Raw genomic sequence first — 15837 nt, forward strand, 5'->3', positions numbered from 1 at the left:
ACAGGGTGAGCCTATTAGACGCCGGTCAAGAATCGCCCTCCCGCCCCGCCCCAGAGGGCCCCTCCCGAGGTGGCTTCCTGGGCTCCCGCGGCCGCGCGGCACCAAAGGTCACGGAACGCCCATCTCTGCACCTAAAATGCAGCAGGACCGACAATTTAGAGCGCCAGGTGCATATCCACGGTGCAGTCACTAACAGCCATTACTTCCGGGCCCTGTGCGTCTGTTTACGACTTGAGAAAACTCTTCAGAAACCCGCCACGGTAGTGGGGGCGTGATGGGGGTGTGTGGCGGAGGCTCTCCCAGGAGGCAAATTTCTCTCACTCCTGGGCGCGCGGGGGAAACCGTGGGGCTCTTCTAAATCAGCTCCCACTCCCCCAGCCAGATTTGCCTCTGTCAACTCATCCCTAAAGATAACGTCGACGTGCGGGACACAGTTTTAAGAATACAGCACCCGAAGACCCCTGAGCTTCTGTAGAGACCAGACAAGCTCGCGCGGCCGTCAATATCGGCACACAGACTGGGCGGCCCGAAAGGAAAAGTCTCCTGCGCGCAGGCGCACGCCATCCCCCGCCCGTCCGGCACGCGCTCCGCCTCGCCTCGCCACTAGCCCCGCCCCCCGGCTCGGCCCCGCCCCTCCAGCCGGTCCTCCGTATCTTCCGCCCTAGCTGGCTTCGCCTCAGCCTGCTCTGCGCCCTCCCGGCCTGCGGCGTCGCGGTACCGGCCTCCGCGCCCCACCCAGACGCCCTCCGGCCCTCGGGAGGGGGCGGGAGGCGGAGCAGAGGGGTGGGGGGTGGTGTCGCCGCGGTCTAGGCGCGGTAGGCGGTGGCGGCGGCGTCGGAGGTCCCTGAGATATGGCCGCCTCGGTGTTCTGCTGCCTGCGGTGCTGCAGAGATGGCGGGACGGGCCACATCCCTCTGAAGGAGATGCCGGCCGTGCAGCTGGACACGCAGCACATGGGTAAGGGCTCTCCCTTCCCCAGACCCAGTGGCCCACCCCGGGTCGGGCGCGGCTGGTCGGGGTCAGCCTGGAGTTACGAGGACCGCACGCTGCCGGGCCCCGCTGGGCTCCGCGCCCTGTCCCTCACCCTGTGACGCTGCCCTGGACCCGGTTTGGCCTCGCGGGTCTCCTCCAGACTCCGGCCGACCCCACCTCGGCCCGGCTCTGCGTTCAGAGCTGCGCAGCCCTGTCAGCTCCTGTCTTGGGAAGATGGGTGTGTGGACCTACCCGTTTCCACAGCAGTGTCCTCCCGGCTGCCGCCTCCTGGGACTCGTGTAAGACGTCACCTTCGAGGGGAGTGGGGAGGACTCTGTTCTCCTCCTACAATGCTCCACTGCCTAGCTCCAGTCCAGTCCCACACATTTTCGGAAAGCTTCAGCTGTCCTCGGCTCCTTCCTCTGCCCTGACAGCTTTCTCTTAGCCCATCATTTATCGGTTGTTTTATTGGAAATGATTTTCCTCTCATCTCCTAAAGTCAAAACAAGGCAAGTTGCAGAAGCCTGAAGCCACCGCTCAGGTCAGAACCTGTCATTTCAACGAAAACCTCCCACTGTCTGACCCCTGTTAGTCACGCTTAGAGGTGTTGTAATTTCTCCTGACCGGCCTCTTCCCAGCAGGTCAGGCTATTGCAGAAATAAAACAGCGCTTTGCTTCTTCGCATCTATGTTTTTTCCTTCCACTGTCAAATGAGCTTACAGCTTCTCTCCTAACGTTCTTCTCCTCCCCTCTGTAGCCTCTTTTACCACCTTATTATTTCTGTTCTTAGACTTGTCCCATGTAGTTCCATGCTTCTGGAATATGGTTCTAGAAGGAGAGATTTCCCACTATAATTACTTCAGAGTACTGTTTTTTTTGCGGATTATTCTCTTCAAAGTATACATCTGCACTTTCAGTTTTCCCCACATCTCTCTTTGGCTAAAGGACAGTGCATTGAAATAACAAAGGGAATTCTTAATATTTATAGCAAAACCCTCTCCTGCCCAGATTCTCTATAATTCTGGAAATACTCTGCTCATTATATGTCTGTAGCAGGTACTAAATCACAGATGTGATCATTGTTTACCACTTTGTATGTGGGTATTTTAATTCTTAGATATCCCAAGTATAATATAGACCCCTGATACATAAATATATATGTATGTATATCTCTTTATTTCTTATTCATCATCATTTATAGACAGATGTTCAAATTGTATAATTTCCCTCAGAAAATGTTTCCATTTCATTTATTCGTTCACCCAACTGATATTTATTGGCTGATGTTATACGGTAGGCATTGTTTTAGATGCTAGGAACACAGTAAAGGAAAACCACGCGTAGATCCTGGAGCATATGGTCAGCTTTAGCTCTTTCTATCTCTACTGCCAAACTCCTGAATTACTACAATCTGCTCTTTAAAGTATTCCTTTTCTCTAGTCTCTTCTTCCACGAAGAACCGGTCACTTGTACTCATTCCACTATGTTCTCCTTTTTCCAGAGCTGCCCAGCATCTTTCAGTAGAGTAATGTCATCCCCCATTACCATCTGCGTGGAAACTTTTCTTAACCTGTCTTCCAGTAAATTCAAATTCTTCAATCACAGAAGAAGCATGATTTTAGAAAGCAAATAATATAAGAGGAGAGGCTCATCAAGTTAGGAACAGGTTTCAAGCATCAGTTGATCTTAAGTTGAAATATGAGAAGCACACTGAGTGAGTATGCATGTATTTGGATATGTGAAAGGCTGTATTAGGTCACCTAAAGAATGTGATTGCCGTTTTTTGTTAAGAAAATAGTCTATACACGTCATATGCAAATGAATGTTGTCTCTTTCAAAGTTGTCACTTACTTTGGTGATGCTGCATCACTTAAAACGATTTGGAATTCCTCTTGGGATTTTCTGTGGAGCAGTTTTTATAAATATCCTCATTTTTGCCACAACCTCCATATTTAATTGTGAATTGACTTTTTAGAAATAAATGTCTTCCAAGGTAGCTACTTTGAAAGGGATGCCGTTCATTTGGAAATGTCTAATGTTTTTTAAAAAATACACTTTGGCTATGTTTATATGTGTTCTGGCTATACTCAAATTTGCCTTGGCTTTCTAAGCAATCTTGATAATTAATGAAACTGTACAAATCACATAGATCCAAGTGTAGGATATCTTTGTACTTAAAAAAGAGAAATGGAATAAGCTTAAGATAATTCTCCAGTGATTCACAAACACTCTAAAATGTTCTGTGAATATATCCATCTTTCTGTATAAAACATCTCAGTACCTAGCAGAATGCCTTGGAGATAAGAAATGAGATTGAAGTAAGAGAATAATAGCATATTCAGAGTTGGTTCTGTGGTTCCAACTCAGATATGTACGAGAACCAAAAAGTATTGCTGGGTATGAAAAAAAAAAAAAATTTATTTGCGTAGTTCTTTGAAATGTTTTTCACTTAGGATGCTTTCAGTTACAAGCTGTAAAACCTGCAACTCAAAACAGTTGAAACAATGAAGGAAATTTATTGGTTCATGTAAATTTAAAAAGTACAAAAGCAGCACTATCTTCAGGAAGACTCAGTGCTGCTAAGGACTGAGCTTCTTTTCGTCTCTTTCCTCTGTCTTCTGCTGCTTGTTCCTGAAGGCTGGCATCCATGATAACTTGCAGCCTCTCCCTGGGCTGTAGGCTTCCTCATTCAGATCCAGCAAGAATGAGAGAATCTTTATCCCTTCATTCTCTCTGCAAAAGTCCTGAGACTATCTCTGACGGTAGTGGCTTAGGTCATATAACCGTTTTTCACTCAGTCAGTGTGGCCAGGAAATGTGGAATGCACTGATTAACTTAACCTAGGTCAAAGCTGTACCCCTGAAACCAGAGATTGAGTCAGCTTCCTTGGAACTGTTTTGATCTCCAGAGCAAAGTCTGTTGGGAAAGGGAAAACAGATACTACATGTCCACTTCACAGTACTTAGCAGAGCATATTCATTCAATTCTGTATCAGTTATTTGTCGAGCGTCTGCTGGATGCCAAGCACTCCATGGTCTTTGCCATCAAGGAGGAGCTGGGCCCTGGATGTTCTCCAGTTGAAACTGCTGAGGTATATGGGGCAGCCAGATGTAAATTATGTATAAAGACACTTTCCCAGAATTTGCGGTTTAACATTTGTAATTAGAAAAAAAAAGGATGCTAATAAGTTTTTAATAATCATATAATAGGATCTTAGTTTTACCTTAAATAAGAGAGTGTCCTTCTTAAATCAACCAGTTTAGAATTGTGATAAAATCTGAAAATTTGGTATTTCTCTTATGTATTTGTCCCAAATAATTTTTTAAGTATGAATTCAACAGTGAGTTAATGAGAGACCTGCCTCCCTGTTAATACCTTTTGTTACTATGTTCTAGTTTTATTTAACCCCCTCTGGAGGAGTTCCCTACAGTTCTCACAGCCAGATCTGCTTGGCTTGTACACTTACTACCAGAAAAGTCATACTGGTTACAGATCTTGGGAATCACATGCCTCGATGTTACGGGATATTTCTTACGTATTAGAATTTTGTTAACTTTCTTCATGTTCTCTGATAAGCTTTCCTAAATCAATATTTGGAAGAGAATTGGTATTGGAGTCACATTATGAAGAGACTTTTTCTCACTCTCATCTATCAAATGTTACTTGAACTAAAATTTTCCATGAAAATACAATGCATTTAATGATGTTGAAATCTTGTTTACATATTTGCAATATGATTGACAGCAGCTATCTTACAAACATTTTTAAAATCCTAAAATTAGCATTTTTCCATGACAGCAATTTCTTTTTTTTTTTTTAAATTTATTTTTGGCTGCGTTGGGTCTTCATTGCTGGGCCCGGGCTTTCTTTAGTTGTGGCGAACGGGGGCTACTCTTCGTTGTGGTGCGCGGGCTTCTCATTGCAGTGGCTTCTCTTGTTGTGGAGCACGGGCTCTAGGCACGCAGGCTCAGTAGCTGTGCCTCGCGGATTCTAGAGCGCAGGCTCACTAGTTGTGGCTCATGGGCTTAGCCCCTCCGCGGCATGTGGGATCTTCCCGGACCAGGGCTCGAACCCGTGTCCCGTGTATTGGCAGGCGGGTTCTTAACCACTGTGCCACCAGGGAAGCCCCATTTTTTTTTTCCTCTTTTGGCTCAGTTGGGACTTCGTTGCTGTGTGCGGGCTTTCTCTAGTTGCAGTGAGTGGGGGCTGCTCTTCGTTGTGGTGTGCGGGTTTCTCATTGTGGTGGCTTCTCTTGTTGCGGAGCATGGATTCTTGGTGCGTGGGCTTCAGTAGTTGTGGCTTTTGGGCTCTAGAGTGCACGCTCTGTAGTTGTGGTGCACAGGCTTAGTTGCTCCACGGCATGTGGGATCTTCCCGGACCAGGGATCGAACCCGTGTCCCCTGCATTGCCAGGCAGATTCTCAACCACTGCGCCACCAGGGAAGCCCCGTGTCAGTTGTTTCAAGAACATAGATGTATGTTCCTTTCTGTGTTCCATTCATCTTCAGTTCTTACTTGACCAAAGCACTAGCATAGGACCTTGTACCTAGTAGACATTCAGTCAGTTTTTAGCAGATTGATTTGTTTAGATTGAACTGAAAATGGTACTAATTTGCCAGTTTCTTTCAAGTGTTTATGTTTTTATTTAAATCAAGATATTTATGAAATCATCAAATTGATTCATTGGCTAAAATTTAAGAAAGTCTGCTTCTGGGAGTTCCCTGGTGGCCTAGTGGTTAGGATTCTGGGCTTTCACTGCCGTGGTCCGGGGTTTGGGGAACTGAGATCCCGCAAGACACGTGGTGCAGCCAAAAAAAAAAAAGTCTACTTCTACCTTAAAAGTGTTTCAAATATTCAGTATAATTCAGAATTATTATTTGAAACTGCCTAATTAAACAAGATTTCTAGCCACAAATTAATATTAATGTTCTCCCAGGAAAAAAGTAAATTAAATATTTTAAATAATTTATCAGTATTTTTATATTTCAAAGTATATATAGTCTCCCTATTTTTTGGAGACCAAGAGTTAAAAGTGAAACAAATTAACCTTGATTGTTGGTTAAGAGAATGTAAAACTTTACACAGTGTCTATATTCTTTTGTTTAGGAACGGATGTTGTCATTGTAAAAAATGGAAGAAGAATATGTGGAACAGGAGGTTGTTTAGCCAGTGCACCTTTACATCAAAACAAAAGCTACTTCGAATTCAAAATCCAGTCCACAGGTTGGTATAATGGTACTTGACTATTAAAAGTCCTAATTATTCAAAATATGAGGAGTAATTTTCAATGAGGTAATTAAAAAAACACCAAACGCTTACTTAGAAGACCATTTTCTTCCACATCTTATTGTGTGATCCTGGTTTAATTAGTCAATTTCGTTATATTAGGTTCAGTTTTCTCATCTATAAAATGGATTACAGGAGCTGCCCTTCCTGCCTCACATGAGCTATATATATGAAAGTGTTTAAAAGACACGACATACTGGTTCAGTTTAAGGCACAAGCATTATTATTAATATGGTTAATTATTAGTGGCAGCTAGATGAACCATTTCATTTGGTCAAGCATATAAGGTGTAGACTCTTGCTGTTTTATCTTAGGATAAAATTAAACTTATGATCCTGAGGTTTTCTCTTAACTCTTGTTAAGATTCCCTGATTCAGTGTCTTCTGAAGCAATTGGCAGATTTAGAATTCTGATAGAAGTCTAAAGTCTCTTTAAAAATTTATGTATCTGTACACCTGAAACTAACACAATATTGTAAATCAACTATACGTCAATTAAAAATTAAAAAAAATTTTTTTTAATTCTGAAGTTTCTTTAGTTGTATAGCAATTCTACATGAGTATTATGATAGTTATTAATTAGTTAACTTGTGGCAGTGTTGAATATAGGGAAATTTTTTTAAGGCTTTATTATAAAGAAATGTCTAGTGAAACATGGCATGAGTAATATACGTACAGAATTGGAAATCTAGAGTGGAGTAAATTAATTCTGCTCTTACTCTTACTTGAATGACATAAAATATTCCTCTGGGGCTTGTTTTTTAAATTCATTTTAAATACTGATTTTTCTTAAGTGTGTGAAATAAATTTGAATCTGTCCTCCATTCCATTCTTTTGTAAGTTAACTCACTGGCTGCATAATGTCTCTGGTTACTGTAATCTTCTCAAGTATAACATACCTTTTCTCAAGAGAAGCAGATAGTTCCTTGAGCCTGAAATGTAATACAAATTTTTATGTGGATTTTCTATAAAGGGTGCTATCCTCAATAATATCTCTAGAATAAGTGCATTATTGGAGTTTGTAGCATTGTTCCCTCAATGAAAGCTTCAGGCAGTTGTGCCCAAGTGTATCACAGTGTGCACAGTTCTTTAGGAGTAAGGGGACTCTGTAACCCTGTCTAGAACTGTTGTCCCATGAAATTAGTATTATCACTTGCTGTCATTCTTGTCCCACCTTGGAGGATAAATTATATAATCAAATTATTTAGGAGGCCAAGACAGTGAAGTCCAGACATGCAGCTTTCTGATGGTCTCACTCAATCCAGGAAAACTGATTGATTGACAACATGGTCTTCAAACATTCTTTGACCTATAGAATTTCTCCTAACTGATTTTGATAAAAACTGAGAAGGAAACCCTTTGAGATGTAACCGGGAGTTGTAGGTATTCTGTTAGATTAAGAAGAGAGCTGCTTGCTTTAAAAGTCAATTTAGACCAAAAGGTTTTAAACTCATGAACTTAAGGTATTGGATAAGAAAATGATTTTACACTTTATCATTATTTTTCTCCTCTCCATGATACTGACCAGGTCATATATTATTTGTCACATATTATAGATGCAAAAAGTAAAGACAGTAAATTCCTGCTTCTCAGACGTGGTGCTTGAAATAGAACCCCAGGCCATTTATATTCATTGTGTAGCTTTTTAATAATATTTTTAGAGAATAATAATAATAATAATGACAATAGTTAGTATCTTTTAAAAATACTTCCTCTGTGCTTTACTTACCCATTTTTTTTTTAATACTTACACTGTTGCAAGTGCTTCACTTGGATGATCTTGCTGTATCTTCTGATAACTTTAAGAGGATAGTACTGTTAGTATCCATAGTTCACAGGTGAGGAAGCAGGGGGAGGTTAAGTAACTTGCCCAAGATGACATAGCAAAGTCAGAATTTAAACCTAGGTAGTACAACTCCAGGGCCCACTCGCTTATCTCCCAGGCTGTACTACATCTGCAGGAGAACATGGTATAGTTTGCAAACTACTTTTAAAAGAATTTTTTAAACATTAACAAAAAAATAGTTTAGTGATAATATGCCACTTTCTTTAAAAACAACTCCTTTCATATTTGTATACTGCAGATTTGGGGAGCATTTAAATTATTATATTTTTAGGAATCTGGGGTATTGGTGTTGCAACTCAGAAAGTTAACTTGAATCAGATCCCTCTTGGCCGAGATGTGCATAGTCTGGTGATGAGAAATGATGGAGCCCTATATCACAACAATGAGGAGAAAAATAGGCTGCCAGCAAACAGCCTTCCACAGGAGGGAGACGTGGTGGTGAGTTTTCTTGTGGAGTTGTTTTCCACTGTAAATTATTAAACTTGAACTGCTTTTAGTATTTCTACTTTTGCCTCTGAGTTTGTGGTTTGAATTCCAAAGCACCAGAATTGGATCTAATGAGGTAGTACATTTTCCAAAGAGAGCACTTGATGTCGATGCTGCTGCCTTACCTAACTGCCTTCTCCTTTCTAGAGCTGCCACTGGCCAGGAAAATAAGCGTGAACCCTTATTTCCATTTAAGGGAGAGTTGATGACAGGTTGGCTGCTGATCATTTCCTGCTTCTCTCACATAAAAGAAATCTTGGCCCACAATTTTAAAAGTTTGCTAACCCTTATATTAGAAAATATTAGGTATTTTTGCAGCTGGAGATCTCTTAGAGAAAAATTTGACATTTATTGCTTAATTTGTTATGAACTTCTGTTAAAGAAGTACAGCATTTTATCAGGAGCATTGGTCCTCGTTAAACATAACCTTACTAAACTTCCTTCACTTTCAGAACTCTTCAAAAAACTGACTCAATATTCTAAGGCTTGATTGTAGAAAACTTTTTTTGGAAAGCAGGGGATAGAAGGAGTTACATATTATTGACTTCTCTGATTTTATTCCCAACTAGATATATTTAAGTCTCTACCAAAGCCACCCTATTGAAAATGTAATCCAGAGATCCCTTTCTGCCTTTTTCCAGATACTTCCTCTCAAACAGTGTTGTCCAAGAACCTTATACACTGAGTTCAGGCCATTAGCTATTGACTGAGAACAGAGTTCTTGGGTCTCCTTATGCAGAGACTTCGGTTCCTGGCTCTCATACCAAGTTGAAAGGAATCTGTAAACAATTAGAGAGAGTTTCTAATAATAAGATAAAACAGACAAGGTAAATCCAGGTTATTGAATTAAAGAAGTATACAATATTTTGAAAAGAGTGAAGGAAGATGTGGAAATGATTTTTAATTATGGTCTGATCTTTTATGCAATTTAAAAAATGTGGGGCTTCCCTGGTGGCACAGTGGTTGAGAGTCCGCCTGCCGATGCAGGGGACACGGGTTCGTACCCCGGTCCGGGAAGATCCCACATGCCGCGGAGCAGCTGGGCCCGTGAGCCATGACTGCTGAGCCTGAGTGTCTGGAGCCTGTGCTCCGCATCGGGAGAGGCCACAACAGTGAGAGGCCCGCGTACCGCAAAAAAAAAAAAAAAAAAAAAAAGTGAAGAAGAGTCTTCAAATAGGTAAATTATTGAAAGTATGTTTTTCCTAAATTAACTAAAGGAAACTAAAGGCATAAACCATTTTTAAAATCTGCTTTTCCTTTCGAATAGTTGGTTCTGTGTTTGTAGGTCATTGCCAGATACCCATAATGTAGAACACCCTTATTCAAATGGTTATTTCGTGGAAGAGAATCTTGAAGTCAGGTTGGTGCCGTCAACCTGTTTATACTAAAAAATGAAATTCAAACATAAGATAGGTTAATCAGTAACAAATGTTTTTCTTTGTTGATATACTGAACTTCTACTGTATGTTACTCTTGCCTTCCTGTCTCATTCCCTGAGGTGACTGATACTTCAAATTGACAGATTTAAGAATGTCATTTTTAGTCTGTCAGCATTATTAAATTAGACTTTGAGGGACTTCCCTGATGGCGCAGTGGTTAAGAATCCGCCTGCCAATGCAGGGGACACGGGTTCGATCCCTGGTCCCGGAAGATCCGGCATGCTGCAGAGCAACCGAGCCCGTGCACCACAACTACTGAGCCTGCTCTCTAGAGCCCGTGAGCCACAACTGCTGAGCTCACGTGCTGCAGCTACTGAAGCCTGTGCGCCTAGAGCCCATGCTCCACAACAAGAGAAGCCACTGCAGTGAGAAGCCCACACACTGCAACGAAGGGTAGCCCCCGCTCGCCACAACTAGAGAAAGCCCACACAGAACAATGAAGACCCAATGCAGCCAAAAATTAAAATAAATAAATAAATTAGACTTTGAGTTTTTATGCCCATTCTGATAAAAGGAGGACTCAAAAAGATGAAATATAAGCAGAATCCTGAAAAGTAAAACATTATCCTACTCTATTAACTTTATCTTCCTAGTTTAAACATTTGAGAACAAATTTCACTAAATTACTGACAATAGCATAGGAAAAGAGGAATGAATTATAAGACAGGAAAAACATTCTCATGTGTAGAATTTCAGTCATATACCATTCTCTCAGGAGAATCAAGAAAAACAAGCTTTCAACATCTAACCAAATGATTGTATTTATACAGTAATAATAGTACCAACAGGGCCTACTACAGCACCAGGGAGGCATTCCTGAAACAGCTTATGCTTATTTTTTCCTTTTATATATAGTTTAGAAAAGTGCAGATTACATTTTAAAATTGCTGTTTTCAGTTTAATTTCAGAGAAGTTTCATAAACATTCTGTGTAACAATAATAATAATAGCAAACACTTCTCTAGCATCTATTATGGGCCAGAATGGCTTTAAGTGCCTGGCAGGGATTAAATTGTTTAATCCTCTTAATGACCCTGTGAAATAGGTGGTATTATTACCATTTTACAGATTAGAAGTTAAGTGATAACTTCTTATTTGGAGTGATCTCAGGCAGTCTAATTTCAGAGTCGCTTCACCAAACCTGCAAATAATTATTGATAAATCCTTAGAACACATCACATTTCTCGGTATCATTATGAGAGAATCAAACCTAGTTTCTAGAGCATATAAAAGGACAGATTAAGGGAATTCCCTGGCAGTCCAGTGGTTAGGACTCAGCACTTCCACTGCAGGGGCCATGGGTTTGATCCCTGGTCGGGGAACTAAAATCCCTCATGCACGTGGCACAGCCAAAAAAAAAAAAAAAAAGGACAGATTAAGTTAGAAAATACTTGAACTTAAACTCTGCTGCTGGAGGGCAGGGGTTCTCACATCCTTCCTCGCTTCTCTCTCGGGTGCTGGGTATTGGTGCTGGAGGGAGGGGTTGAAAATTTGCTTGCTTGCAGTAGGTGATGCTGCCAGCAGGTGGGGAAGGGTGCCCAGACTACAGCCTGCTGATCTGAACTGCTAGATTCCCAGTAATCCTGTAAAGGGAGTAACACACTGCTTTTTATGGAATCATGTTATTTATTTATTTTTGTAATCATGTTTTCTAAATGAAAACAGACGACTTCATTAAAAAAGCTAATCCTAGCCATCACTTAGCTTTATTATTTAAGTACGTAAACTGAAGTGAAACAAAAGCAGCATTTATCTTTCTGTTTAGTCTAACCCTGGCCTTGCTAAGATTTGAGAATCTTTTATAGCACTTAACACATTGACTCATCTGGGCCTTTGCTATCTTAACTGGAAAGTGAGGGAGTTAAGACTACATCATCTGTAAGATGTTTTTCTACCTTTAAAAGCTTGTAGGTTCATATAATTTATCCACAGTCAGAAATCCTTGAAGTGGTTGCTTCTTGGTCTGTGATGGTTTTTGAAAGGTCTCCACTGTCTATTCTTAATTCTTCAAAGTAAAGCTCTCTTTTTGTCATCAATTAGTAAATATTGTACAAAGTCTTAAAGAGAGTTTTAAAAGTATAAAAGTTCTTAAAAGTTTTGAAGTTTTGAATTGCGTGGCAATTAAGAATAAGTTTTCCGAAGCCATACTGCATGAGGTTAAATCCCAGCTCTGCCACTTCCTAACTGTGCAAACTCAGGTAAATTATTTGACCTCTCTGTGCTTTAGCTACCTCATCTGTAAAATGGGGATAATAAAAATACCTATCTTACGAGGATTAAATGAGTAAATATGAAGTGCCTAGAATAGTGTTTGGCACATAATACAGATTATTTGTTTTCCAGCATTAATAATAATAATTGTTATTAATTGTGATTTGTGTACCATTAATAATGTACAAAGTAATATATTTTTATTCTATTGTCTTTTTAAAGTCTTTTGAGCTGTTGTTTTTCTATTTTTCAACTTGACACTAATTACCAATTATATGCAGTTGTAAATACCCACTTTACCTTGGTAATACACTTGACATATTTGAAGCCAAGGTAAAGAGATACAGAAATATATCATTTCTTTTTGGAAATAAGTTGTATAAAGACAATTCATCACAATTGAAAGCAGTGACAGATAATAATCCCTAATGGTGAAAACTTCACTGTTTTCCCCCCTTGAGATCAAATTCTGTATATAAAGAGCAGTGTTTTCTATATGAGTTTAAAAGGTCTCTTTGTTTACAGTATATAGTACTTATATCATCTTAATATTCAAAATATAAAATCCAGATTATCTGAATATAATACTAAGATTTAGTTTTACCTTTAATGTGGAGTCTCGGGATTTTACCTTTTTCCCTCCACATAATCACCACTAATTTTTTTTAGCTCAGTTCAAGTGAATTCTACCTAATTGTAAACCTTAATACAAGCTGTTGTGACCTTTTGCTTAGTTTTTTGTGTTTCCATGCTCCCCAATCAGTGCTTTCTGGCTATTCAGGTTTTTATGGAACATGTATATTTTTACCCATTTTAATATTTACTTTGCTTCCTAGGGTATTACATATGACCATGTAGAATTAAATGTATATTTGAATGGAAAAAACATGCATTGTCCAGCATCAGGTATACGAGGGACAGTGTATCCAGTTGTTTATGGTAAGCTAAAATATTGCTAAACATTATTAGATATATGTTAACTTTTGCTTAGCATTTTCATTAACTTTATAACTGTCATTTGGAAGGCTGGACAAGTTAATAAGGACCTCTGTAGTGTACTCAGTAGGTTATCACAATCCCACTTGACAGGACCAAGGAAAGTTTTTATTCCCCATATGTTTAAAAAGTAAACTTGCTAAATACAATGATTATACTTAAATATGCAATAACCATATTCCCTTTTATATCATATAGTCTTATATTCTAGAAAGTTCCAAAAAGCTTTATGGAATTTACAAAAAGATATTTCTGCCATTTGTTAGAGAGGGTTAGATGGCCAGGAAATGTAATTGTAAAGAATATTTTGGAAATAGGGATGGGAATTTCATGTAGATTGAGCACTGGTTACCTTTATAAAATTACCTAAATGTTAAAACTCTTCTGAGGGAAATATTGACTTAGAATGGTTTCATATTGATTGTTTTGCTTTTGATAGCCATGTATGTGTAAGTACTATAGTTTCTGTACAAGTGTATCCCTCCAAGAATTGGGTTACTTAGAGATGACTCTGTACCAGTTAGTTACTTTAATTTTATTACAGAAAATTTCAAACATGTATAGAAGAGAATAGAATAATTAACTTTCATGTACCCATCACTCAACTTCAAACAATTATCAACTAGTAGCCAGTCACGTTTCATCCCCTCCCTGCAGTCCTCCTGTTCTTCATCTCCCCCTCCTTGTAGTATTTTGAGGCAAATGCCAGACATTATACCATTTTATTCTTAACTATTTTATTTGTATCTCTAAAAAATAAGGTGTCTCTCTTTATAAAAAATATACATAAGCACTGTGCCTTTATCACTCTATTCTTCATTTTTTATGTTATCAACTTTAAATCAACAGGTATATGATTTTTCTGCCTGTGGTTTTAGTTGCTTTAAAAACATTTTCTCATTTAATTACTTTAATCAATTAATCTAAGGATTTGAGCCATAATAAAAACAAATTGTTAACTTTTTTGTAGTAACTTACTGGAAAAATAGCAGTGTTTATTCGGAATGGCAGAAAAATATACAGTAACAAATAAAAATATTTAATAATTTGATAATAACAGTCATAGCCTGTGCTTTATTTTAAGGTTTTCATTTATCTTCTTTTTTCCTAAATTATTACTTTTCAGTGATTTTTGCCTTCTATATCTTTGCATGTCTTTGCATGTAAAGGTGTATTTTTAAGCTTGATATAGGTTAGTGTATTTGCAATATTGGGTAAGCCTAAAAGAAATGTATTTACTTAAATACATGGGAATGTAGCTTAATATTCAAAATAGTTTAGTCTGAGAAATGAAATAAATATCAGTAGAATGACTGAGTTATAAATGAATATAGCAAATGAGATTTTTATTCTAAACTGTTTCTTTGATTTGGCATTATTTTTAATGTAATAAAGTTAAAGGTAATAAATTATATATAGTAATGTATTTTATAAATTGAAATTGATAAATCAGTCCAATTAAATCAAATATTTTAGCCAGATACTATCAAAGATAAAAATAAAATTCAAATTCCCTTACCCTTTGTCTTCTATCCTATCCCTAATCCTAGATCCATCCAGTCATTCATTTTGTCAGTTCTTGCGTTCAACCTATGGAGAGACAACACTGCATAACACTAAAGAAAAGTGTTGTTACATCTCTGCACATTCCAGACTTTCATTGTAGTTCTTGAATTCCCTATTCATTCTCCATAGATTGACCTCCCCTTCCAGTTTATAGAGAAACAGACCATCAGTGGTAAACTCCAGCTTTCCTCCCCATCCTCCTGAAGCTTTTCTGGATCTACTCCAGTCTTGCCTTCTTCCCATCCCATCTTAGAGGAAGTGGTGCCCTTCATGTTCAGAAAACTCAGTCTCTGGTCTAGATTTCAAACTCCCCGACTCTGGGACTTTACTGTCATTATTTCATCTCTGTCTCATGTCATCAACCTCTCTCTTCAATGTCTGTTGAACATTCTGAATCATTGTCATTCCAAAATACCCTCCCTTAAACTCGTACCCTCACCAGTCCTCTGTTTACCCTTCTCTATATGGCTGCATTTCTTATAGAATAGCTTCCATCACTGTTTATATTGTATCGTTCACCTGTTCTTCAACTGGTGTTGGTGCCTTTACCACCACTTCACTGAAGCCACCCTTGTTAAAATCACTAGTGATTCATGAATGTCAAATCCAGTACTTAACTTTTTTTCTGCATTTATTATTAAGTATAAAATACTAATGTGTATTAAACATATATGTGCAGTTTAACAAGTAGCTATAAAGTGAACACCCATATCATCACTATAGTCAAGATAATGAACATATTCATCACCCCTAAGTTTCCTCCTGCCCCCTTTTAATGCTTTCTACTCACCTCTCCCCACCCACCCCATGCAGCCACTATCTGCTTTCTGTCACTACAGATTATCTTGCATTTTTAGAGTATTATATAAATAGAATCATACAATTTGTATTCTTTTTTTGTCTGGCTTCTTTTACTCAGCATAATTATTTTAAGATTTATCCATGTTGTAGCATGTATCAACAATTCATTGATTTTTATTACCAAGTAGTATTGTTCATTGTGTGGATATATCACAGTTGTTTTTTCCCTTCACCTGT

At 38.9% G+C, this 15837-nt stretch overlaps 1 protein-coding gene across 7 annotated transcripts in view; it reads left to right on the forward strand.

Moving 5' to 3' along the window:
• Window positions 1-492: 492 nt before the first annotated feature.
• The window catches only part of SPRYD7 (SPRY domain containing 7), a 61701-nt gene continuing 46356 nt past the window's right edge, over window positions 493-15837 (forward strand). For all 7 annotated transcript variants that reach the window (XR_013824943.1, XR_013824944.1, XR_013824945.1 and 4 more), the window contains exons 1-4: window positions 493-957; window positions 6078-6194; window positions 8374-8540; window positions 13074-13176. Coding sequence is in view for 1 of the 7 variants with exons in the window: in XM_079903442.1 (XP_079759568.1) it covers window positions 852-957; window positions 6078-6194; window positions 8374-8540; window positions 13074-13176 (493 nt within the window). In the remaining 6 variants the exon portion in view is untranslated. The remainder of the gene's footprint in view (window positions 958-6077; window positions 6195-8373; window positions 8541-13073; window positions 13177-15837) is intronic.

This window comes from Stenella coeruleoalba, assembly GCF_951394435.1.
Source record: "Stenella coeruleoalba genome assembly, chromosome: 18".
NCBI classification, from domain to species: Eukaryota; Metazoa; Chordata; class Mammalia; order Artiodactyla; family Delphinidae; genus Stenella; species Stenella coeruleoalba.